A 25,866-nucleotide genomic window follows, 5' to 3' on the forward strand; every position below is an offset into this window, starting at 1 on the left:
TCCCATCCCTTCCCTCAAGCATACAGGTGGCACCCTGTGCCTTCTCAGTGCCTGCTACCTAGTGCAGCTGCAGTTCACTGTAGGCATTGAACAAAAGATGGTGTCATCTTTTGTATTCAGAATTCTGCTTACAAAATACACTTTTTTGGAGCTGGGCACAGTGACTCAGGCCTGTAATCCTAGCTATTTAGGAGGCTGAGCTCTAAGGATCTCGGTTCAAAGCCAGCCTGGACACTAATGAGACTTTTCTCTCCAATTAATCACTGGAAACCGGGAAGTGGGGCTGTGGCTCAAGGGATAGAGCAGTACCATGAGCTGAAGAGCTCAGGACAGTGCCGAGGGTGAGTTCAAGTCCAGTGACCAGAAAAAAAAAAAAGAAAATACACTATTTGGGGCCTCTATCCAACTTTACAACATAGAAAAGAATATAACATTCCATGTTCAAAAGAGGCTTGTGTATTTGTTTTGTGGTTTCCTTTGTTTTTCCAGGACTAATGTGGGGGACAAAATACAGCTTTGAGTGTCCTCCCCCTCAGTGGAATATCTTCCTAGAGAATACAATTGTGTGTCCAGATGTTGTGAGTGTCTCACTCACCCCATTTGTGTACTCTGTGAGGTGATAGACAAAGGTAATTTCCAATGGGCATGTCCTATATGCTCTTACTTACCTCCCATCTTCCTTTGCCCCTGCCAGGATTGATGTGTCTCAGAATGATCTTCCTTGGGAATTTATGGTCGACCGTCTCCCTACTATCTTGTTTTTTCCCTGCAACAGGTAAGACTGAGTTATTCCGGGATTTGGCAGATGTAATTATCTTGTTGCGGTCTCAAGATAAAGTACATTTCTTAGGGTATTGTCATTCATTGTGACTGAGCTAAAAGAAAACCCACAAAACTGTGCTAACATTAGAGCCACCTTCCTTTCTCCGGTTTAAGCAGCCCCTGAAAGAGCTTTCTCTGTGTGCAGACCCACTGAATGTCTCTATGGGGCTGTCACTTTGGCCTTTTGTCCTTTGCGTGCTGGCTATTCCAAGGTTGATTGCTCCCGTAGCTGTGCTGAAAAACCCAGCAAGCAGGAATGCAGCCTTAGTAAAGTGGACAGGTTTGGCAGTGAGCACAAATGTTTCAGGTGAAAGGGAATTACCTCTCCGCCCTTTAAAGCCAAGGAAGCCAGCAGCTGGCTCCCTATTGACGCCGTTTCCTTTTGGTTGGAGGATGGGTCCTTGGGGACAGGTTTCTGTTCTCTGTGGGAAACGTGTTTTCTGGATCACTTAGGGAGTGCCCTCACTCTGTACAGCTTATAGTTTTCATTTCCTGCTTCCTTGTTCGATCTGCTTCTCCAGGATGGGTTTTTCCTTTGCAGCTGGTGAATCATAGCTTTACTGCTTCTGAATGGAGTGGTCTTTGTGCACATCTCAATGTTTGCTGGAACATGGTGAGGTGGTAGCGTCTTGTCAAGGCATGCACTATATACAGTGTGACTCACTGCTGCTGCAGCCTGTATCAGATGAACCTTTTCCTTTCTAAGAAGTATTTAAATTGCCATTGATTAATGGAGGCTATAACACTAGTGATTTTATCTGTGGGGGACAAGTTGGGCATATAGGTTAATGACATCTGGTTTTATTTTTGTTGTTTTTATTTTGTCTTTTTCTCTTTTGGTACTGGGGATCGAACTCAGGACGTTGCACTTGCTAGGCAAGTGCTTTGCCACTCAGCTACATCCCAGCCCCTGACATCTAGTTTTTGTTTTTGCCAGTCCTGGGGCTTGAACCCAGAGCCTGAGTACTATCCTTGGGTAGTGCCCTACCACTTGAGCCACAGCACCACTTCCAGCCTTTTCTGTGTATGTGGGACCAAGGAATTGAAACTCAGGGTTTCATGCTAGACAGGCACTCTCCATAGGCCACGCTCCGAACCCCCTGCCATCTAGTTTTTGAAAAAGCATTGATGCCAGCTCCCAGTACATGGCTTTGCATGAAGTTTGTGAGTGTGTGTGTGGAAGGAGAGTGCACACAGATGTTGCGGGGCTTGTTTGGAGGCCTGCTTGGGAGCACAGCAGTGAGCCACGGCTCCAGACCCTGGGTTGGGGGGTGCTGGAGGAGGTGGATTAAGGGGCTGAACAGGAAGACAAGCTTGATTAAGTGGAGAGGGATTGGTAAGTCAAAGCCTTACTACTTTGGAATGGAATTTTTCTCATTTCCTTAAAACTATTGATAGTCATGAGTAAAGGAAACTCATCATCAGCTGGTCCAAAGTGGGTCTGGCCAGCCCAGGAGAGAAAAACATAAAAGATGGGAATCACATGCAGTAAGACTATTTCCACAGTTCACCAGTATACCACTGTTGAGAGCCAAGTGATCAGTCACGTGTGCCCTAGCGAAATACAGACTTGCACATGCCCTGAGTGTGTGCATGGGGGTTGTGCTGGTGTTGACAGCAGTTGCTTGGTGGGGAGCAGAGTCCATGTGCTCTGAGAATGCTGCTTGTGGGACTTCATCTCTGCATATTGATTACGGTGCATATGTCCCAGTTGATGAAAATCAGTGTGTAGCCTGCCTGAATGTGGCCTGGTCCTGGTCCTACCTTCCCTTGCCCAAGGCTGGGGAAGGTCCAGGCCCACAGAGGGACAGTCACTGTCCTGCATAGGGCATCTCTGAGTATTCATAGCCAGTGGCCTGCATGAAATTTTGAGTGATACTTCAAAATGCAGATGCTCTGGCCTGCTCTGGACCAGGGCTGGAGGATGGAAAACCACAAAACTCTGTGGGAGACTGTAGTATGTGGCCACAGGAAGAACTCACTTCCAGGGAGCACCTAGTCCTCTCCTCAGGATAAGAGGCAGGTTAAACATGTTACCACTGTGTTCTCTAACGGTCTATTTTTGGACTGGGGATGTGGCTCAAATGGCCTAGCAAACACAAATCCTTAAGTTCAATACTACCAAGAAAAATAATCCTACCTACTCAAGAGGCTGAGATCTGAGGATCGAGGTTCAAAGCCAGCCCAGGCATAGAAGTCTATGAGACTCTCATCTCCAATTAACCACCAGAAAACCAGAAGTGGCGCTGTGGCTCAAGGGGTAGAGCAGTAGCCTTGAGCTGAAGAGCTCAGGGACAGTGGCCACGCCCAGAGTTCAAGTCCCACAACTGACCAGGTTTTGAGACCCTGTCTTAAAACTCCCAAAACAAATAAATGTGCATGGCCATTAAAGACATTCAAGGCATGGCCTGAAGACCTGTAAGTGTCCTTGCAAAGCCATTAGCATTGCAGTCCCTCCCAGGCCTGCACTCTGCCCTGGAGTCATGGGCCAGACCTGTGCCTCACTCTCTGAAGTGTTGACATTATAGGCACACACCGCAGATCTGGCTAACAATGCAGTTGCAAACTTTAAGAGCTAACATTGAGCATTCACTGAACTCAGGCTTTACAACAGTCTCATGAGATGGGTCATCGTCCCTGCCTGACAAAGCCGTCACTTGTCTCGGAGCACATTGGCAGTGACAGGGCCACGTTGGCCAGCTGGCCTCTAAGATTCTGTTGACTGTCATCCACTGAAGTAGGTGGTTCCTGACTGATTACTGTGGTCTGCCTGTATGCTATGGAGCCCTTCCTGTAACCCTCCTTCTGTACTTCTGTGGGCAGCAGCTATATATAGTCCAGTGTCCCCTGGGCCAGGTACAGACACACCCACTTGAGAATCCCTATTGTTGACAAAACTAGTGTTTCACCAAGTGTGTCACCAAGGACTGTCAGTGCCACAGAGTGACATGGTGACAGTCCTGCTCAGGAATCCCACCTGACCTCACCAGTGAACCTCAGATCTTAGAGGATGCTGGGTCACTGGCTTTAGGCTTGGGCCTCTTGTCTTTTTGGAAGGCTGGTACAGAAACAGTTCTGTCCTCAGGAATGAACAATTCAGAGAATCGCAGCACAAGGTACCAGTGACGGCCTCAGCTCTGCCAGGAGCTGCTCTGAGGCAGCATCACCTTCTATTCTCCGCATGTCTTTCCTTAGTACAAGAAAAAGCTGGCCTGTCTGGAAGCCGAACACCTGGTTTGGGACTGTGCCTGTGGGCCTGACTCCTCTCTCTCTCTCTCCAGAAAGGACCTAAGTGTGAAGTACCCCGGAGACCTCCCCATCACCCTTCCAAATCTGCTGAGGTTCATCTTGCATCACTCAGACCCCACCTCTGCCCCCCAGAACCTGGCCAATCCTCAAGAGTGTCTTCAGAGTGAGGTGGCCTTAAAGCAGGGCCACATGGCCCACTTGGAGAGAGAGATGCAGAGGCTGCGAGCAGAGAGGGGCAGCCTGCACCGGGCGCAGGTGCAGGTAGAGGGCCGGCTGTCACAGGCACGCAGGGATGGGCGACGCTTGCTGCGGCAACAGCAGAACCTGGTGCGGCAACACAGCCTTCTCCGGCGGCATGGCCAACAGCTGCAGGCCCTGTATGCACAGAAGGCCCGAGAGCTCCAGGACCTGGCTGCCCACTCCGAGACACTCTCTGAGAATAACACGTGGCTCAAGGTCCTCATGGCCACCATGGAGAGGCATCTGGAGGGCCAGGACCAGGATGAGAACCCAGCTCCCCGAAGAGAGACACACCCTGACCCCCCCCAGCCCCCAGGTGCCTCCCACTTACCTGGTGGTTCCTCCCCATCTTCCAGCACCAGCGCCACATTGGCACCTGAGAGGAAGAATGAGAACAGGACAGACTAACATTGACATGAAGGAATCAGATGTGAAATGTACATTGGGGATTTATTTATGCAAATTTTATTGAAATTTATTGTAAATAAAGATTTTCTCAGTCGTCTAGAAAATGGACTTGAATGCCATTCAGCGTTTATTGAACAGGGAAACCTCCCTTTCACTTATTGCACAAACTTGGTAGCTTGAGACAAAATAGTATCACAGTCCACCAGAAGAAGTGTCTGAGAAGTCAGCCTGTATCGTAGCAGCCCTGTGTCAGGTTCCTCCCTGCCCCCTCCCGTTGCTCTCGTGTGATAGGGTCACGTAGGATGGAAGGTTAATTCCTTGATGAGTTGGAAAACATGAATGCAACAGTTGGGCTATTGAGAAGGATTCCAAGAGAGATCATAACTAAGCCACTGGAGTGTGTGGCTCTGACACAGCCACTGGTGAGTAAGAACAGGACAACTATTGTGTGGTCGCAGGAGGCCGCTTCCACAGATGCTGTCACCCCTCCCAGTGCCTCAACGCTCCACCCATGCTGATGGGCCAACCCTGGCCCCCAACATGGCCCTGGCCTCTGGGGAGGGGAGAAAGCTCCAAAAACTTAATTGATGAGAAAGGGATATGTGGGCATTCCAAAAGGAAACTTCACTGGCACAGGCAGAACCACAGACGTACAGTTGGTTCCAGGATCAGACTCCCACCACTCCCGGATGGTTAAGCTGGAGTGGAAGGACAGCCTGTTGTATGGCTGGCTTCAGAAATAGAGGTAGAAAGCCTGGAGGGTCTACTGTGGGATGGGGACCTGACCGTATACCTCAGCCTCTTCTGGGGCAGAGCAAATCTTCCCCAACCTTCAGACCCGTTCCTCCTAGGCCTGGTTGCCGCTCCCAGCCCACACTGTCGGACCAGGGCAGTTGTGTGTGGTACCTCATGCCCCATCTTCATTGGCTACTCCCCCTCCCCCACCTGACCTGCTACTTAATTCCTGACACCCCCCCAGTTCGGGGGGGTGGTGCCAAAGCACCCTTCAGCTCCCCTGAGGGCTCTAGGAAGTGCATCCGTCAGCATGCTTTTCAGAGGAGGGGCCCCAGCTTGCCCATGGTCTATGTTGGCAGGCAGCTCCAGTGGGAAAGGCCAGTGCTCAGCAGTGGTAAAACCAGGCTGGCCTCAGGCAGGCTCATTACGATGCCAACTTAGGTCATGTTTTAATCATGACTGTTTAGAACGTGCTTACAGAGGGGGATTAAAAATCGAAGCAAATTTGCTGCTGACTGCCCACAGGGAAGCCTCGTGGCTGGTTCTGCTGGGAGCCACCACCTCTTCATCTAGGAGAACGCAGTCCTGCCCTGAACTTGCCCCACCCCCACTCTCACTTGCTGCACCAGGCCTGGGCTGGCAGGGAGTACCTGGGGCTCCTGTGTGAACGCACACAGTGGCAACCTCCCACAGGTACCCGGTGCCCTCCAGCCAGATCTGAGGACTCAGCCTGCAGAGAGCCAGAGTGGAGAAAAGTGAGCTCCACTACCCAGCACAGAAAGCTACAAAGAGAAAGGAAGGGGGTGGGGAACCAGGCTCCTCCCCTCCAGTTCAGAAAATATTAAATACAGAAGCAAGGAGACACCACTCTCTCCTGGGCCAATCAGGTTTCAAACTAAAAGCCATCACAGCCTCTGGAGTTTCGTGAGGATAGCAATTCAGGAAAGCCTGCACTCAAGGTGTGCTCAGAATGCTTGAGACCAAAGGGACAAGAAACTGCTCTGCTACCACTATGCCCAGAAGCCTCAGGACTTGTGCCATACTGTCCTTCACCAGCTCCCAGGCACATGTAGTAACGTCCTTGCAATCATTCTGCCATCACCAGCTCTGCTGTTGAACAGTCTGTCTGGGACAAGGGAGGGGCGTGGTCCTCCTTCTACCCATCACTAACCAAGCAGAAATCACCAGAGCGCCCCAGCTGGCCAGCCACGAGTCGAAAGCTGACCTTCCACTTTCTATACACAGACACGGGCAATCCTGCCAGATGCAGCCTGGACTTGAGGAGCCCAAGACCCCCCCGAGGATGTTTTCCCTGGGTCCCTTCTGAGGACCAGAACCCATGGCTCTACACGGTAGTAAAAATCAGCAGAGAGGCTTAAGCACGTGCTTCCGGGGCCTATTTACAGTTCACAGGTTGGTTAGTTCACGCGTTACAGTAGTAGCTCCATCAAAAACAGGCTCAGCTAAACATTCAAGTAACAAAAGCATAAAGGGGCCATGAGCCCCAGCAAGGCCAGGCCTGCCCACTGCCAGCAATGGGCAGCCCCAGCAGGAGGCTGAGGGGAGGCCTAAGGCGGCCGGGACCCAGAGTCAGTGCATGCGAAGATGGAGCCCACCAAGGCCATGCCAGCAAAGTCAGCCCTTCCGCTCAGACAGCAGCATGCCCATGGTTCTCTCCCAGTGCCTCGAGGCTGGCTGCAGCCTGGACCAGGGCCTCCCAGCTCATATCAGCCGTGTACTTCCGGGCCATTGGCGGTCATCAGCTTGGCCTTTCTCTCCACACAGGGTCCCTTGGCCGAGTACTGCACCAGCAGGAAGGGTTCCTTGGTCTCGCCATCCCCCACAATGCTCTCCTCGTCCTCTGACTGGCCGATGCGCTGCAGCCGCAGGTAACACCAGCAGCCTAGAATCAGGGCTCCCAGGGCCGCGATGGCAATGAGAATGACAATGACGGTGACCACACCTGTGGTGGGGCTGTGGTCCATAATAGACATGGTCAGTGCCTTGGAGGGACTTCCTTGGCCGGAAGCTCTTGTGCTGGCTGCTTCAACAAGGCTGGAACTCAGGCTGGATCCAACATTCCTGCAAGACAACAAGAAGAGGCTACCAGAGATTCCACTGGAAACTTCCAGGGTGCAAATCGTGTAGTCTGAACTCACGTCTCACTCATGCCAGGCAAGCTCTTTATCACTGGAGGCACACCCCCAGGTCTTCTGTTTGTATTTTTCTCTTTTCTTTTTTTTTGCCAGTCCTGGGGCTTGAACTCTGGACCTCGTTACTGTCCTTGAGCTGTTTCGCTCAAAGCTATCACTCTACCACTTGAGCCATAGTACCATTTCTGGCTTTTGATGTTTAACTGGAGATAAGAGTCTCGCAGACTTTCCTTCCTGGACTGGTTTTGAACTGTAATCCTTGGATATCAGCAGGCAGAGTAATTAGGATTAGAGGCATGAGCCACAGATCCTGGCTGTATTTTGCTTTTGAGATAGTTTTTTTGTTTTGTTTTGCTTTGTTTGTAGTACTGGGGCTTAAACTTATGGCCCCAGGGCTTCATGAATGCTAGGTAAGCACCACCAACCACTAAGCCACATTCCCATCTCTGAGATAGGGTCTTAGTAACTTTTCTCTGGTTGGCCTAGAACTCTCAACCCTCCAGCCTCTACCTCCTGAGTATCAGATTATGAGGACTAAAGGTATGCATCACCTGTCCCACTCAGGGGGACTATTTTAAAGAGTTCTTCGGATTGACTCTAACACCCTCTTCCTGGTGAGAATGAGGTGATTATTCTCCGTGCACACATGCTCACTGGACTGCTTTTCTGACTACCTCAGACACCTCAGCACTGCACCTACCACTCAGCCATGACTCCAAGATATGGACACCATGACAGCTGTGGCAGAGGATACAAGAGGGGCTAGTGCTACCGGGGTTCATACATTGAAAGACATATTCTGGAAGCCAGTGTCACTAAGGCTAAATGTTTACCGCCAGTACAGACCAAGAAGAGCTGAGGGCTTTCTGAAGACTAGAGAGGAAGGATTTGAAAACAGGGGATCCTGCTAGCCCCCGAGGATACAGGTTAACACAGGTGACAGGAGCAAGTGCCTCCTTCCAGGACCCACGGGAGAGGGCACAGCTGGTAACTGCTACTGCCACATGGGATCACTTGCTCAGGGAGGAGGATGCAAACTGAAGCCACTCAAGGATGCAAAAAGCTGAGGTCCTGGAAGAGAAGGCAGGAAAGTGGCACTGCCCACTCCCCAGTACCAGGAACAGTCTTTTTTTTTTTGGTCCGTCTTGGGGCTTGGACTCTAGGCTGGGGCACTGTCCCTGAGCTCTTCAGCTCAAGGATACTGCCCAACCCCTGGAACCACAGGGTCACTTCCACTTTTCTAGGGGTTAACTGGAGATGAGAGTCTCACAGACTTCAGTGCCCGGGCTGGCTTTTACAGCGATCCTCAGATCTCAGCCTCCTTAGTAGCTAGGATTACAGGAGTGAGCTATCGTGCCCAGCTCAGGAACAGTCTTATACTCCAGGCCTAATACCAAGCCAGCTACCCTTGGAGGCTGGGGTTTACTTCCTGGGAACTGGAAGCAGGCAAGTTGCCCTGATACCCCCAGGCCCCACCTTATTCTGCCTTATCTACCCGGAGCCAATCACAGCAACCACAGATGAAGACCAGCAGGAGGTCCGTCCTGCCCAGGCCAGTACACAGGAAGAACTGGTCTGAATCCATGATCATTTTGAGTCACAGCAGCCATGCAAGTTTTTCCCTCCAAACAGGATCGAACCTGTCGTGTCCTTGAACAAAGCAGGCCTTAATTAGAGATGACGCTTACCCAGGCTGGGGGAGATTTCTAGGGTAAGCCAGGCCTGCCTGAAGGTCACAGACAACGAAGTTATTGTCCCTCAGTGTCCAAGAGGCGAGTGCTGGGGACAGGAGCTATTTCCACCTAAGAGGCCTACTGAGGTCAGGGACCCTGTCCCCCAAACTGGAAGACACCAGACATAACCCCATGCTCACAGACAGCACAAGACTGTGCCTCCTCCCTCAGCCTGGCACTTCATTTCCACTCATGGCCTGTGGCCTCACCTCAGACAACATGCTTGACTCTGGGGAGAGGGGCTCCTAATCTCTACAACCACAGTACAGGATGACCTGGCCTAATGTTACAGTGTAGAGGTGACCTAGTTAATGCCTGCGCCAGCAAGCCCCGCTGTCCTGACCAAAGGCCCTCCCCCAGGAACAGGCTGTGTGCCAGGACTGCCCTGCTCCCCTACAACCAGCTCTCCAGCCACCAGCAGCTCTTACCACTCTCTAGGCAACACAGGGCATCCTGGACCAAGGAGCCTGCCTTTACCTCCCTGTCCCTGGGCCTCTGGCTAAACATTGCCCAGGCGCCTGCCCTCTGGTGGCTCTTTGGACAGGAAGGTCACGCAGTGTCAGTTCGGAAGGGGAAGTGCGCGCTGGGGTGGGGGACTCAAGGACAGGAAGTTGGAAAGAGACAACAGTACCAGGACCCGAGGGGAAGCCCAGGAAAAACACATAAACACGTGAGTCCGGTGGGGACCAGCAGTCCCACAGCTGACAAGGAGACTGAGGTACAGGCAGCCACAGCTCAGGGGAGCCCAAAGGAGGGGTGAACTCAAGTCTCAGAGAGTAGCTCCAGAGGACGTGGGCAAGGGCAGGGCCAGGTATGAGCCTTGGGGCCTGAAGACAGAGCCCAGTGAACCATTTAGCTGCTCTCGACCAGCCCTCCACTAGTAACGCTTCTTCCCTTTTTTAACTCAGCAAGTCGTTCCTGAGAACTGATCAAAAACCTCAGATCACGTCTTCACTGCAGACCCTCCTGGGAGACCCTGTGCCCATCAGGCCTCTGCCTCTGCTTTACAGACCTACTATCCACACTAGCTCTTTCCTGCAACTGGGAGGTTCTTCAGAGCACCTGGCACCAGAAGCCCTTCTCCCTACTCACCTTCCCCACCACACGGTCTCTTTCCTAGAGCTCCCGACCTACAGCCACCCTGAGTCAGGACATCTGCTCCCTAGCAGCATGTGCGCCCTCACACACACACATACACACACGGTGTCCAGTGAAGGCACACTGAATGTACCCACAGCTGGGATGTGGTGGGCTCTCCAGGTGACCAGCCAGGGGCCCCCAGTCTGAACTAGCTCCCTAACTCTGTGCCACTCCTGGGTCCCTGAACAGGTGCCATGCCAACAGCATATGGGAAAGAACAGAGCTGCTGTGCCAGTGGACTCTGGCATGCTGGGCAGCTGCCTCTTGCATGCAGGGATGGAAGAAACCCAAAGCAGTGTGGATGGCAGGCCCTGGGAGCCCCCTCTGCCTGGCTGGACCCCAGGCCCAGCTACAAGCTGCAAGCTGGCTGACCCCTCACCTGGACAGAGAAAAGCCTACCCAGGGGACAGGACAAGAAGAGTCATAGAAGACGCTAGAAAACCCAACCCACTTCACACCACGCTATGCCACTTTCCCAACTACTCGCCATTTACCACTCTCACTTTGCAGATGAGAAAACCGAGGCTTAGGGTGTGCAGGTGGAGTGTGCAAGTCTGAAGAACCTGGACCACTCTGGGCATAGCACACAGGGCCAGGGCCAGGTCTCTACCGTACTGCCAAGCACCCTTCACCAGCTCACTTGCCACATACATCCAAGTGGCTCCCCCCAAAATGGGTAATTCCCCACCCAGCCTGCAACTTCCTGCTTTGTGCATCCTGACCCACCCACCACCACTAGAAAAATCTAGGCACTCCACTGTGAACAACCCCCATTTGCTCCTAAATACTACGAGGGGATGAGCTGGGACACAGGGCATGCCATGTCCTTGATGGAGCCCACCTGTGTCCCTGGAGTGTCAGCAATAACGAAGTTGACTGGCCCTCCCAGGCTTCCTAAAGCCCTGTGAGCCCAGCTCTGTCCTCCAGTGGGTTCAGTGGGTAGCCCCAGCCATCAGCCAGCTCAGAACAGGGATCTGCTAAAACACTGCTGCCCCTCCCTCTCAGGTTCACAGTTGCTCCCCCAGGCCACCCCCACGTGAGGACACAGCCCCCTCCCACAGTGTGGGCACTCAGCACAGCCAGCAGCAGGGCAGGTGTTTCCGCCCACCCGCCTGTTTTTCAAGGTGCAAAGTGGATGTAAGCCCGGAACTCACCCACAGAGCCAGAAGGCCTGGCCAAGGCACAGTGCCACAAAGCACCCTTCCCCGGAGACTCTGCTCATATTTGGGCACATCACGCGCACTGCTGAGCTGGGTTGGGCACCTGCATGCCATCCTGCCCGCAGCCTCCTTCTGCTGCTCTCCTGGGAAGTCAGGAGACTGGCCTGCTTACGGGAGCTCGCCAACCCCCAGGGGCTCTGGGCACTAACTGCAGGGAGGAGCCATGCCCCAACACCAAACCAAGTTGCCAACCAGGCCTTCTGCCTCCAGAGGATCCCGGCTTGCAAGCCAGAAACATTTCCAGCTCTGGGGTACTGGCCTAGACCAAGGACGTGACCAGGACTCAAGTGGAATGTCCCTTGAGTGAGGCCCTGGGACACGGGAACAGTCACCCAGATCCCTGCCCTCCAGGAGCCAAGAAAAGAAGGGGCACTGGTAGGAACGGTAATAGGGTCATCTTACCCCCACCTTCTCTCCTCTGCCAGAAGAGAAACTCACCCCAGAACTCCCTAGGTTCCCACGGGGCAGAAGAGGAAGCTGAGGGTGGCAGTTCAGGGACTGCCACAAGATCAGCTGGGATCTTTGGTGGCTGTGAATCCCCTGCGGGGCATTCTGGGGACCAGCCCATTTGCCCAAACAACTCTGGCAGTAAACAGAAGATGCTACAAAAAGTTGTTGGTGATCCCAGTGTGCAAGACAGGAGCTAAACACTTTCTGCCTTACAACCACTCCAGACTTAGTACTCTTCCTATCTGGCAGAAGTTACGTCAACTACCCAAGGACACACAGCTCAAAAGAAGAAGCGCAGAGATTCAAACCCAGGCAGCTGAAATCCTAAATTCCACATCTCAGTCTTGTCCTGCTTCTGACTCCGGCCTCCTCTCGGACCAGAGGGGACTGAGGACAAGTGACCCCTACTTGGCCCCAGGAGGGCTGTTTGGTGACCTGTGCAGGGGACTCAGCGATGACAAGCAAGCTCGGGCGGCGTGCAGGCGCGGTGCCAGGCGCTCCACGCACCCCCTCATTGAACCCTGCCAGGCGACGCCGCGTCCCCCCACCCCCTGGAAGAGCAAGGCAAGGCGCAGGGAGGCAGGGGCCCTGCTGGGGGTGCGACAGCTGGAGAGGAAGCTCGGCCCGCCGGGGATGGGGCCTGGGGGAGGGGGTGGGGGACCAGGAGACCAACGCCGCGCAGTCACCGCCGCCGGCACAAAACGCTGCGGCTCGGCCTCAGTTTCCCTACCCACGAAATGGGCGCCAGACTCTCTAGCTAGGCCCCCTCCATGCCCCAAAGCCCTAACCCCGCTGGAGGCTGCCAGGACCCCCAATTCTCCCTGAAATGTTTGGTTTTAATCCCCAAGTATCGGGGACGGGGGGGAGGCGGCAATCCGCGAAACTGCGGGCAGCGGCGGGGGGAGGGGGCGCCGCTCCCCGCACGGCGGCCTCCGCCCCCCGCCGCCGCCTTTGTCCCGATCCCGCAGCGGCGCGGCGGACAAAGAGCTCCCGCCCGCGGGTGCGCGCCCCGATTCCGGAACAGACCCTCCCCGGAGGCCGCGCCCCCGCCCGGGCCGCCCCTCCCCCGCCGCGAAGACACCCCCGCCCCCTGGCACGGCGCCCGCGCGCGCCCACCGACCCCGCGCCGCCCCTCCCCTCCTGCAAGCTTGCTCCCGACCCCAGCGCCCCGCCCGCCCCGTCCTGCTCACCATGGCAGGGCCCAGTAGCCCCGCAGCAGCCCTACTGGCCCGGCTCCGTCCGCCCGCCGGCCCGGTCCAGCAGCCGCGCACGGTCCGGACGCAGGAGCCCAGTTCTGCGGCGGGCGGGGCGCCCTCGGCCCCCTCCCAGGATGGGGCGTGGCTCGATGAGGACGGCCAATGGGCGCCCGCGCTGGGACGGTGTGGGCGTGGCTCGAATGGGGCGGGGTCACGTGCGTTCAGGGCTGGGGCGGCTCGGGAGGGGCGGGGGCTGCGCGCAGCTGGCAGCTCCGGGGGCGGGGGGCGGGGGGCGGGGGCCGGGGGGGGGGGGGGGGGGGGGGCTCGGGCTGGGCCTCGCCGTGCGCCGATTGGGAGCGGGGCCCGAGACTGGCGTCTTTCCTATCCCAGTCTCTTCTTCAGCCGCATCGGGCCACTCTTACGCCTGCTTGCTCACAGAGGGGAAACTGAGGCATGCGGAGGGCAGGAGTATCGCAGGCAGGGACTGGTGTCTGGCCCCACTCCGTGAGTTGACCTTGCCTGGGAAGGGCCCCGCGTGTCCTTGTATTCCTACGCTCCTCGCCGTCCCTGGATTCTCACTGTGGCGCCCACCCCTGTGTTTGCTGAGCCGGCCAGACCCTCTCCCAATGGAGGGCAGTGGAGGGCAGTGGAGCTCCGAGGCTGAGCTCTCACCCGGCGGCTGGGCAGTGGTTGGTAACATAATAACCACAGGATTGGCCCCCAGTACCCATGTCAGGCCTGTAACAACAGCTCAACACATTGTATCAAAGTGACTTCAAGCCCCTTCTGCCTGGTTACTCAGGAGGCTGAGATTTGAGGATTGTAGTTCGAAGCCCAGCTCTGCCTTGTGAGATGACTTTTTTTTTTTTTGTCCTGTGGCTTGAACTCAGGGCCTGGACACGGTCACTGAGCTTCTTTTCCTCAAGGCCAGCATTCTACCACTTGAGCCACAGTGCCACTTCTGGCTTTTTCTGTTTATGTGGTACTGAGGAATGGAACCACTAAGCTATCTGTGCTCCTGGCCCATTGCCTGTATGATTCTTATCTCCAATTAACCAAAAAATGGTAGAGCACCATCCTTGAGTAAAAGAGCTAATCGACAGCGCCCAGGCTCTGAGTTCACACACATACACCCCGGAAGGACCACCACCTGTGCCCATGGAGACAGGGTTTGAGTTCAGGCATGTCTGCTTGGGACTACAGAGATGCCATTTTGTACAATAACGGCCACTGGTCCGCCCCAAGAAAACAGTGGGGAAAAAGACCTCCCCTCCTTTCCCTGAGAGAGGGGTAGGAGAGGTGAGGGTGGGCCCTTTGAGGCCTCCTTGACTGACTCGGTGTGCTAAGGAGGGATAGAAGGGGCCTGGTGGCTCTGGGAGTTGGGGCTTTGACTTCCAGAAACCTCTTTCTCAGCCTTGGGCAGAACATTCTGGAAGAGGATGGAGGGCAAGGCCAGTAAGGCAGAAGAATGGAGCTTTCTTCTCCCTCCATCCCAGTTCTGCTGGAATTCTCAAAGCATTCATTGCACCAAACAGTTGCCTATCTTTGGCTTTTCCCAGATCATTTCCTCCAGTCAGAACATTCTTCCTCCTCACCTTCCAGATCTCAGCTTACAAACCTGCCCCCCTGCCCACCCAACAGTCACCTCTCCTCTCCATTGTAAAGTGTTATACTTTGCTTTCTTTTATTTTCTTTCTTTTCCTTCCTTCCTTTCTTTTTTTCTTTCTGTCAGTTATGGGGCTTGAACTCAGGGCTTCAGTACTGTCTCTGAACTCTTTTGCTTAAGGCTAGTGCTCTACCTCTTTGAGCTACAGCTCCATTTCTGATGATTAACTGAAGATGAGTCTTTTTTTTTTCCAGTCCTGGGGCTTGAACTCAGGGCCTGGGCTCTGTCCTTGGCCTTTTCAAGGTTAGTGCTCTACCACTTGAGCCACAGCACCACATGCAGCTTTTTCTGTGAATGTGGTATCAAGAAATTGAACCCAGGGCTTCCTGGAAGCTACTCTGCAATTAGGCTACACTCCCAGTCTCTAGATAAGAGTCTTAAGGCCTTCTTGCCTGGGCTGGCTTCAAACTGTAATCCTCAGATCTCAGTATCCTGAGAAGCTAGGATGCCAGGTATGAGCCACCAACACCCAGCCAGTGGTGCATGTTTGAAGACTTATGGCCTGCCTTCTCCAGGTAAAGAAGACCTGTGCCCTTCACGGCTGAGTCCAGAGAACAGTGCCTGGCACTCAGTAGGTACTGAATAAATGTGAGTTGAATGAAGAAGCAGGCTGCAAATCTGCAGGGCTGAGTGAGCTGGAGGAAGCCCCCGTCCAGGCCAGCTGCCCTGGAAAGCCAGCATCTGTGAACTGCTTCTACTCTGGAATTTGCCCAATGGCTGCCCTCAGACCTCCTGCTCTGTAGGCCACACCTGAGAGTGCTGAACAGAAGGAAACTAGTTTTTCCCACAAAGCCAGTTCCAGTGGCTTCTGTGGTCCAGCCTCAAGTTAGCCAAGATTTCATTTGTGGTGAAGATTTGGGAGAGGCGGCTCAGAGAGAGCCAGACACAGGGCTGGCAATGTGATGACTGAGGGACAGGGACATATTGGAGAAAAGGATTAGGATTAGGAGGATGGGGGAGGGTGATGAAGGACATACAGCACAATATGGAAATAAGAACCCCGTTTCAAGGCTTCAACCAAGGTGCCAGTGGCTACTCAGGAGGCTCAGATCTGAGGACTGTGGTTCAAAGCCAGCCTGGGAACAAAAGCCCGTGAGACTCTTATCTCCAGTTAACCACGAGAAAACTGGAAGTGGTGCTGTGGCTCAAGGAATAGAATGCTGGCCTTGAGCTGAAGAGCTCAAGTCAGCACCCAGACCCAGAGTTCAAGCCCCATGACCTACAAAAAGCAAAAGAGCCCAGCTTCAAATCTAGTCTTTCCTGATTGGATGGCTTCGGAAAAACAGTCTAGCCAAATCCGTGCCTCACCTTTCCTCATCCGACAAATGAGGACGACAAGGTCAGTGGCTTCTGCCTCTAATCCCAGTTACTCAGGAGACTGAGAACTGGAGGGTGGCAATTTGAATCGAGCCTGGGCAGAAAAGTTCACTAGATTCCATTTCCGGTTAACCAACAAAAATCCAGGCTGGAGGTGTCACTCAAGTGATAGAGTGCCAAGCGAGCCTGAGCAAGCAACCTGTAATACCTGTAACCGTAGCGGAGACAATGAAGCATTCACCCTGTGGTAGTGGTTGTAATCCCTACCAATGTGTGACTTCATTCTACCCCCATGGTACAGATGGGAAAAGCAGAGGCAGCTGGGGCTGTGCACATGCGCTTGCCTGTCACCCAGAGAGCAAAGTCAAAATGCAGCTGGGGTATGTGTGTGAAGTTCTGCCTGCAGCCAAGCCCACAGGACCAGAGTCGTTTACACATGAGTGGGACTGGTGACAGGGCCTGTCCCCATGAAGCAACAGGAAGTACAGCAACCCTCCCCCCTCAGGTCCATTTCCTCTCTCTGGGCCCCTGCCACCTCCTACCACAGTAACATCTGGCCCAGATCCGTGGGGTCCTTCCTGCTGCTCAGGCTGGAAGTTCTCAGATGCTCATTAGCCAGAGAGCTAATTAAGGGTGGGGGGGTGGGGGGGGAGCTTACCTAGCTGCTTGGGGCTTGCTGCAGCCCAGCTGGACCTGCCCTGTGCCACCCTGGCTAGGTGCCCACTTCCCCCAGGAGGGGTTAGAACAAGAAGGAGCTTGCTGGGACTGGGACTGGGGTTGGGGAGGCCTTAGCTCATCTCAAGGTAACTGCCTTGCCACAGAGCTACCAGGCTAGGCAGGTGTCTGTTCCTGGGGCCTCCTTGAAAGAGTTCCAGGTCTCCCCAAATAAAACATTGCTTGTGGCCAGATGCAGTGGCTCATTCCTATAATCCTAGCTACTCAGGAGGCTGAGATCCGAGGATCAAGGTTCAAAACCAGCCTGGGCACAAAAGGACCTGCAACTCTTATCTTCAATTAACCTCTAGAAAACGTGAAGTGAGGCTTGGCTCAAGGGTAGGGTGGTAGCCTTGAGCTGAAGAGCTCAGAAACAACAGCCAGGCCGAGTTCTAGACCCGGAGGAGTTTATAGAGAGTGTGGTGGAAACCACTGCTCAGTTCCGCTGGGGCACAGAGAGGGTGTTGTCTGGCTGTGAGACACACAGCCATTCTCTTTCAGGGGGAAACAGCGTTGCTTGCTATTAAAATGGCTGGCTCAGTCCTCCCTCCTCCCACAACCAGGGGTACGGCCCCCCTCAGCCTCAGCATATTGGACAATCTAGGCTTATGAGCTGGAATGTTCTGTGTATTTATATTGCGGTTACGGTTTATTTTTCAGCTACTAGGATTTGAACTTAGGGTCTGGTACTTGCTAGAAAGGCCAGCACTGAGCCAGGCACCCAGCCCTGAGACTATAATTATTTTTCTGCTTAAGCCATCGGAGTAGCTGGCATTGCAACCGTGAACTATCTTACCCAGCCTCAGTTTCTGTTTATTTTGTCAGTCATGAGGCTTGAACTAGGGGCCTGGATGTTGTCCCTAAGCTCTTTAGCTTAAGGCTAGTGCTCTACCACTTTGAGCCAAAGTACCATTTCTGGTTTTCTGGTAGTTAATTGGTGATAAGAAGTTCATCGAGTTTCCTGCCCAGGATTACCTTGAATGGTGATCCTCAGATCTCAGACTCCTCAGTTGCTAGGATTACAGGTGTGAACCACCAGCACCTGACACACATTTCTTTTTCGTTGTTGTTGTTGTTGTTTTGCCAGTCCTGGAGCTTGAACTCAGGGCCAGAGCGCTGTCCTTGAGCTTTCTCAAGGCTAGAGCTCTACCACTTGAGCCACAGCACCATTTCTAGCTTTTTCTCTGTATGTGGTACTGAGGAATCGAACCCGGGTCTTCATGCATGCTAGGCAGGCACTCTACCACTAGGCCAAACTCCTGGCCCTGGCACACATTTCTTTTCATACTCAGTTTTATGTAGTTGCTGAACATGGTGCTGCATGCCTGGAATCTCAGACTTCAGGAGGTGAATGAATTTCTAAATAAAATTCAGTGGAGAAATAAGAGGCTGGAGGGGGGAGGATCCTGCTCTCTCGGGGGCTCTATAGGTGTGGTCCCAGAAGCACCTGGGGTAAGGTTATAGAAATGCAGGCTCTGGGGCCCATCAGACTGTCCTGGCTCAGAAACTAAGGGTTTATCATTAGTTTCATTTTGCATTGCCGGGGCTGGAATGCAGAGCCTGGAGTGCCGGCTATGCCAGGGCCCTGCCACAGACTCCACCCCGTCTCCAGGTGATTCAGAATCACCCTCCACACAGCTTCCTGGGCCCTCACTCTCTTCCTCCTCGTCCTGCTGTCAGGCTAAGTTTCCACAATTGAGCTGCCATGAAAGAGTGGCTCAAATGGCCAGGAACTAAGGACAATCTCAACCAGTGGCCAACAAGAAATGGACACCGTCGGTCCAGCAGGGTACTAGTCGTGGGATGTCACTGCATTCTACTAAGTGAGCTTCCTGGAAAGCACCCTCTTCAGCCTACAGCAAAGAACATAGTCTTGGAGGGCAGACCCCTAGATGTCTCGATTATCACTTTGGGGGGACTCCCCAAGCTAGTGAGGCCCCACTCCAGTTCCTGCCACACACAGATGGTAAGCTCATGAATTCGTGTTCTTGGAAGGTGGGAAGCTGGGAAATTTTGTAGTAATTTGTTTCCTAGCAAGTATATAACTATGTGTTGGATGCTGGTGGGGGGATGTGTAGCTGGAATAATTGAGAGGTTATGGATTAGGCCTGGTTTCGATGTCGATTTGAATATATTCATTGTTTTGGTTTTTAATTTGGACATTGGCTACAGCGTTACATCGGGAAATGTGGTTATTTTCTTCAGTGTGGAAGTGGTGGTGTTGGGGTTCGGCTTTGTGATCTCCCTCTAAGAACAGTTAATAGGTTTACAGCTGGTGTGGTATGTGCTGGGGGATTTGCTCCAAAATAATCTGGGTGGGAGGGGAATGTGTGAAGTAAAATGATCAGCCGTAAATGGATGGCAGCTGGTGGGGCATGTGCAGAGAGGTGGAGGCCTGCGTGCTTCTCTGTGTTGGACATGTTCTGTTGGTAAATAGTGTGTGTGTGTGTGTGTGTGTGTGTGTGTGTGTATACATCCAAGCATGCTCATGCACGCACCAGTACTGGGACTTGAACTCACAGTTTCCTGCTTTCCATCTTTTTCACTCAAGGCTGGAGCTCTACCACTTGAGCCACAGCTCTACTTCTGGCTTTTTTTTTTTTTGCCAGTCCTGGTCCTTGACCTCAGGGCCTGGGCACTGTCCTTGGGCTTTCTTAAGGATAGAGCTTTACCACTTGAGCCACAGCAGCATTTCTGACATTTTTTTATGTATGTGGTACCAAGGAATCCAACCCAGGCTCTTCATGCATGCTAGGCAAGCACTCTACCACTAGACTAAATGCCCGGTCCACTTCTGGCTTTTTGGCTGGTTAACTGGAGATAAGAGTTCTCACTGACTTTGAGCCACCGGTGCCTGGCTGGTAGTTTGTTTTTTTGAGATAAGGTTTTACTACTTTTGTCAGAGCTGTCCTGGAATTCACAATCCTCCCGTCTCCCACTCCTGAGTAGCTAGGCTGACACTCATGGCAAGAGGCTTTTGTCTTGTAACATTAAGTCGTCACTGTGGGTGTGCTTTTTGTGTGTGTTATTTTAGCTCTTTCCTTTTCAAGGAACAGCCTTACTCACCGTAAAATCAAAGAGAAGACCACAAGAGGCCATTCTCCCTTCTGCTTGTGCTTCAGTTATTTCTTCCAAATAGTAAGCTAGGTACTGTAGTTCTATTGACTTCTCTGGAGAGGAAGGCCATGTGCCGGGAACATAGTCAGTGAGCAAATGTCATTTCAGAGAGTGACAAATGTCCTGATGAGTGATTGAGACCCATGGTAGGTTCCGTTGGACAGATCAGGAAGGCTCTCTGGGGACACAGCGGAGGCCTAGCAAAAGCAAAGGTGCCAGACTTGGAGCCGAGCACTGCAGTGCGTGTCTGTAATCCCAGCACTTGGGAGACTGAGGTAGGAGGATCCTGAGTTTGGGGGTAACCTGGACTCCATGGTGACACTCTTATTTCAAGGGAAGGAAAGAAGAGAGGCAGGGAGGGAAGGAGAGGGAAAGTCGGAATGTGGAGAAGTCGCCTGGGAGGCGAGAACGAGAACTGGGAGGCACTGATATCCAGCTGGGGAAGGGGGTTCAGCTCCCTTTCACCACTAAATCTCCCTTTCCTGCAGGCAGGAAGCCCTACCTGCGGACGCCCAGTTTGGGGCGTCTTCTGGATGCTCTCCAGGGCCTCTGTTGCTGTCCGGGGCGTGGCTGAACTCGATCCTCCCAATTCCCCACCTCTCAACTGGCTGGAATTACAGATGTAGGCCACCATGCTTGGCCTGTAGGAAATCTTTTGAGACAAGTGACACCTCTTTCAGATGGAGCTCAGCCCTCACCCTGACCTGCAAGCCCTTCCTTGTCTGTTCTGCTGCAGATGAAAATGGAGTCACTGCAACTTGGGAAGCAGCAAATTCATGCATTCATTCCATCCCCACTTCTGCCCAATCCATGTAGATGTGCCATCTTCCTGTCCCTCTCTGGCAGAAGGCAAGAGGTAGGAAACGGGAGAGGGGATATGGCTCCCACAGTGGCATCCAGGAGGGAGAAACAGGAGGGCTCAGGAGAGCTTCCTCCCCTCTCCCCTGGGAGAGAGCTGCCTTCCTGCCTCTTGCTCATGTGTGGCAACGCCCCTCCCAGGGGCAGCTGCAGCTGGGAAGATGACACACAGAAAATGAGGGTGACTCAGTGTCCCCCGTGCTCCTCTCCTAGCACCACACACGAGGAAAACAGTCATGATAGGGTGCAGATGGCAGGGGGAGCTGTCCCCTCCTCCTCTCTTCCCTCCCCCCCCCCCCCCCTGTTTGGCTTGTGAAGGACTGGTGCAGACACCAGTAGCCCATGACAGAGAAGAGGGTGCTGTCCGTGGTTCTGAACCCACCCCAAGCGGGCATCTGGGACTGGGCAGAATGAGGGTCTTTGGTTTTCATTTCTACCTTAATATCCAAAATTCTAACTAAAGCAGCAGTGGCAACAACCTAGAAGAAGGGTACAGGCTGGGATACGTTGCAATTTGCTTAGTCACCACCGGTGACTCAGTTTCCTTGTCTATAAAAATGAACCTGTCCTCCAGACAGGCTTGATGTGAAGATGAGATAGGTGGAACCACGTTCTAAGGTGCAGCTTTTGTGTTTTGAGAACAGCATGCCCCGGGCTTATCTTCCATACTTTCCATGTGAAAGCAGCCAAGGGGCTGTGTTCTTTAGGATGGGAAATGGGAGTTAGGGACCACCAGGCCGGCATTTCAAGTGCTCCTGCCTACTGGGTTTTGTTTGCAGCCAGGCTTATAGCTAATCTTTATTAAATTTCAGATTATAGCTGGGTACCAGTGGCTCATACCTGTCATCCTAGCTACTCCGGAGGCTGAGATCTCTGAAGATCATGGTTCAAAGCCAGCCCAGGCAGAAAAGTCTGTGCGATTTATCTCCAATAAATTAACAACAACAACAACAAAAAGCCAGAACTGGAGCTGTGGCCCAAATGGTAGATCACTAGCCTTGAGCAACGAAGTTTAGGGATAGTGCCCAGGGCCTGAGTTCAAGCCCCAGGACTGGCGTGCACACATACACACTCAATTAAGATGACCAATGTGTTCAATTGTTTGTGCAGATAGGGTCTCCTTATGGAGCCCAGGCTTGCCTGGAACTCAGGATTTTCCTGCCACAGCCTTCCGACTGCTGAGATTCTAGGCATGTCTCATTGCACTCATCCTTGGGATGTATTTTCCTATGGCAAATCTGACCATTACTATGCCTGCTGCTCTACCTATGGAAGGAAGAGGGCTGGGCCTTTTCCTTAGGTCCTAGCTGCAAGGGAGGCTGGGAAATGTAGTCTCCATTTTGGGTGACCTGCTCAGCTAGGTAAGGAGGTTTTTATTACTATGGAAGAAGGTTACAGGAGCACAAGGACTATTGAGCCCCAGACAGAGGACAGGCCAAGATCCCTCAGCTAGATGACCTACGCCTTCTTCCTTGTACCTCTAAGTAGTCTTGGAGCTTTGGTACCCAAGAATTGGGCTGTGTGGGCCTCAGTTTCTTCATCTGTAAAACAGAGCTCATAGGGTTTGTGATGGTTAATTTTATGCCTTCAACTTGAATGGACTCAGAGGTGTCCCATGATTCTGGTGTTCGGAGGGTGTTTCTGGAAGAGATTAACAGTGAGTCAGTACACTGGGGAGGGATGTGAGTGGGCCTCATTTAATCTGTTGAAGGTCTAAACAAAACCCAGCCAAGAAATTGTAAATTTGCGATCTGATCTGGAACTGAGACAACCCCACCTCCTCTCCCATCCTTGAAAGGTGCTGCAGCCTCTTGGGTCTCTGGACTCAGGGGCTCCCCAATACTCCTCTGCCCTTTCCTGGTTGTCAGGCCTCTGGGTTCTGAGGATAGGGCAGTGGTGAGTAGAACCAGCAGCCAGTGGGACAAGGTGCTAGGATTTGAACCCCCCATCCCGAAGCATTGTCGAAAGCCAGTTCCTGTCATAAATCCCATCTGATCTGTTCCTTTAGAGAGCCATAACTAACTCAGGCTGCTGTGTGGATCAACCCAATGGTGCTCAAAATCACAACGGGCACGCGCTCAGTAAACACAGGAGGAAATAGCAGCTCCTCCCTTATTTCTCAGCTCTGGACCAGGAGAGGAGGTGCAGAGAAGTCCCAGGAGTCATGCCACATCCTGGGTGGGGCTAACAAAACCAGTCCCGTCCCGGGGGTGCCCACCCTCCTCCCTGTGGCTTTCAAGGCAGATGTGATGATGATCTGGGACTGGCCGGGGTCCAGCCGGACTCCATGGGAGCTGGAAGTCTGCTGGTCAGCAAGTGAAGGGAACATAAGCCTCCCCGGGCCACCCTGCCCCTGCACCACTTTAGTCCCCTCCTGTTCACTCTGCCCTGACCCTCACCTCCTCCTCGATGCTTAGTCTAGTTCTAGCCCTGGCCCCCTGGTCTTCCTTCGCCAGCCCACAGGCCTGGCCCCCTCCACCGCAGCAGCATGGGTGGCAGGCCAGCTTGGGCCCCTGGCGGTCACAGGGCACCTGGCCATGTGGTTGAGCCTGCTCGAGAACACCGGTGGGCAGTCAGGTCACCATGCTTCCCTTCTAGACACTGGGTACTCCGGGATCTAGGACTGATACCTCGAAAAACAGCGACTGGCAGGCCAGTGTCTCCCCAAACACAGATCTACCCAGGATGTCAGGATGGGACTGTTAGGTGGAAATTTGCTCTTTGCAGATCAATTTAAGTTTAAGAAAATTAAAATGGCAGGATTAAGATCCCCCCACCCCCTGCATCCACTGAGTTGAATTAAATAAGGAGGGGGTAATGGCTATGACATACCTGTTGAGCAGCCACATAGGAGGAATTCAGGGATGGCCTGATCCAGCCACACAGCAAGGCCCTCCAACAGCGGCCACCAAAGCAAGAATAGGAAAGGAGTGGTTTCCTCTGGGGTCTGAGGGAATACAGACCTAATTTTGGACTTTTGTTCTCAAAATGGGACATTTCTGGTTTGTTTTGTTACCAGATTTTTTTTTTCCAGTCCTGGGGCTTGAACTCAGGACCCGGGCACCGTCCTTGGACTTTATTTTGCTCAAGGCTAGTGCTCTGCCACTTGAGCCACCGCACCATTTTTCTGGCTTTTTCTATGTATATGGTACCAGGAATCGAACCCAGGGCTTCATGCATGCTAGGTAAGCACTGTATCATTGTACCACTAGGCCAAACTCTTGGCTCCACCAGATTTGTTCTTGAACCCCAGTGAAATTAGCAAAGGGGTAGAGAGAGGAGCTAAAACTGCAGAAGTGAAGCCTGGGATTAATGATGGGTTTCTGGGACTCAAGGAAAGGTTAGGATCTGGGCCCAGGGCCCGGGCAGGAGTGGAGACTGGGGATAGAGAAGGGGTGGCGAGGGTTACAAGAATGGCTCAGATCCACAATAGTGACTTTCAGGAGCCAGCAAACAATGCTAGGATTTAGGGGTTGCAGCTATAACTAGGGGTGCGTGTAGACTCTTCTGTTCTTTTCTTTTTGGGAAGGGGGTGGGGGCTGGTCTTGGGGCTTGAACTCAGGGCCTGGGCACTACCCTTTTAGCGCAAGGCCAGTGTTTTACCACTTGAGCCACAGCACCACATCCAGCATTTTGGTGTTTTGTTGTAAATAAGACTTTGTTGCCTAGGCTGGATTGGAACTCTAAACCTCGGGTGTAAACCTAGCTGGACTTTTCTATATTTTTCCCTGGGGAAGTCACCAGGGCTTTGTCTGTCAGACTCCACTGTGAGCACTGCTGTTCTTTCCAGCAGGGAGTTTATGCCTCTGTCAAAAATTACAGGCAAGCATCATTTTAAGAAAAAGAGTTGCATTCATTTAACAAATGATGTAGCACTGGGTTAAATTTTGAGAAATTCCTTACCCTTGAGTTTCCTCTTAGCAAGTGGCAGAGCTACAGTTGGTAGACACATTGGCCTGGGACCAGGACCAGGGATCTGACCTTTCTGATCTCTGGTCTTATTCCTGTTCTGACTTTCTAGGTGTATGTGTATGTACACGCGTGTGCGTGTGCTTGTGTGTGTGTGTGTGTTCCAATCTGCTCTTCCTGAGATGGCCTGTTGAGGGCAGCAGAGAGCAGATGCTCTCTGCAAAAGATGGGAGGCACCAGCCAGCAGGGGGTGCTGCCACCACATCAGCTGCTGAGTCCTGCAGGATGCTGCAACTTTGTGTGTACCTGGGGGGGGGGGGTGGGGGGGGATTGGCTATCACCCCTCCTTTACAGAGAGCCCAAGGCACTGTTCAAGGGGCAACAGCATCTCCCACCCCACACCCGGGATGCTGTTGGAACCTGAGATCTCAGACCTGTGAGATCAGCACCCAGACCCCTGGGCGCTCTGTGTGGGTGCCACCAGCTGGGCGCCCCGAAACTCCTGCAGCACCTCTCCTGACCTTCCAGCAGAACTTGGGCACCTGGGGCTTCTCTGGAAGTGCCGGTGGTGGCTGGTGGAAGAGTGTCACCAAGGAGGGCGGACCAGGCAGGCTGGTGGCTCTTGCTCCAGCTGCCTGGCACAGTTGGCATTAGCAAGCCAAGCTGGAGAAGAGTTCAGAGCTGTCACCCACACCTTGACCCCCGGGCTTGTTATCTGCTCTCTGGTCAGCTCTGTAAGGATGCTTTTTGCTGGATAATTGGAGATAAGTTTCTAGCACTATTCTGTCTTGGCTAGCTTTGAACCAGAAGACTTGATCCTTTAGATCTAGCTCAGCAGGCCCCTGGATTTGTAGTTTACCAAGTAGAACATGCCTTTTGCAATGTTCAATAAATAACACTGAATAAGAATGAAAAAAATGGCTCCACAGTGACGTAAAG

General features: G+C 53.0%; 2 protein-coding genes across 2 annotated transcripts in view; one reads left to right on the forward strand and one right to left on the reverse strand.

The window, feature by feature from the left end:
* Window positions 1–4,719, forward strand: part of Txndc11 (thioredoxin domain containing 11) — a 43,847-nt gene extending 39,128 nt beyond the window's left edge. The window contains exons 11-12 of the mRNA XM_090324815.1: window positions 695–775; window positions 4,104–4,719. Of these exons, the coding sequence (XP_090180941.1) occupies window positions 695–775; window positions 4,104–4,719 (697 nt within the window). The remainder of the gene's footprint in view (window positions 1–694; window positions 776–4,103) is intronic.
* A 23-nt stretch (window positions 4,720–4,742) lies between these two features.
* Snn (stannin) lies at window positions 4,743–13,436 on the reverse strand. Its single transcript, XM_090324817.1, has 2 exons — window positions 13,341–13,436; window positions 4,743–7,536 (listed from the first exon to the last, which is right to left on the reverse strand). The coding sequence occupies exon 2, from the start codon at window positions 7,446–7,448 to the stop codon at window positions 7,182–7,184; it is 267 nt and encodes an 88-aa protein (XP_090180943.1). The 5' UTR covers window positions 7,449–7,536; window positions 13,341–13,436; the 3' UTR covers window positions 4,743–7,181.
* Between the last annotated feature and the right edge of the window lie 12,430 nt (window positions 13,437–25,866).

Source organism: Megascapheus bottae, chromosome 36 (genome assembly GCF_031878675.1).
Source record: "Megascapheus bottae isolate mThoBot1 chromosome 36, mThoBot2.hap1, whole genome shotgun sequence".
NCBI lineage: Eukaryota > Metazoa > Chordata > Mammalia > Rodentia > Geomyidae > Megascapheus > Megascapheus bottae.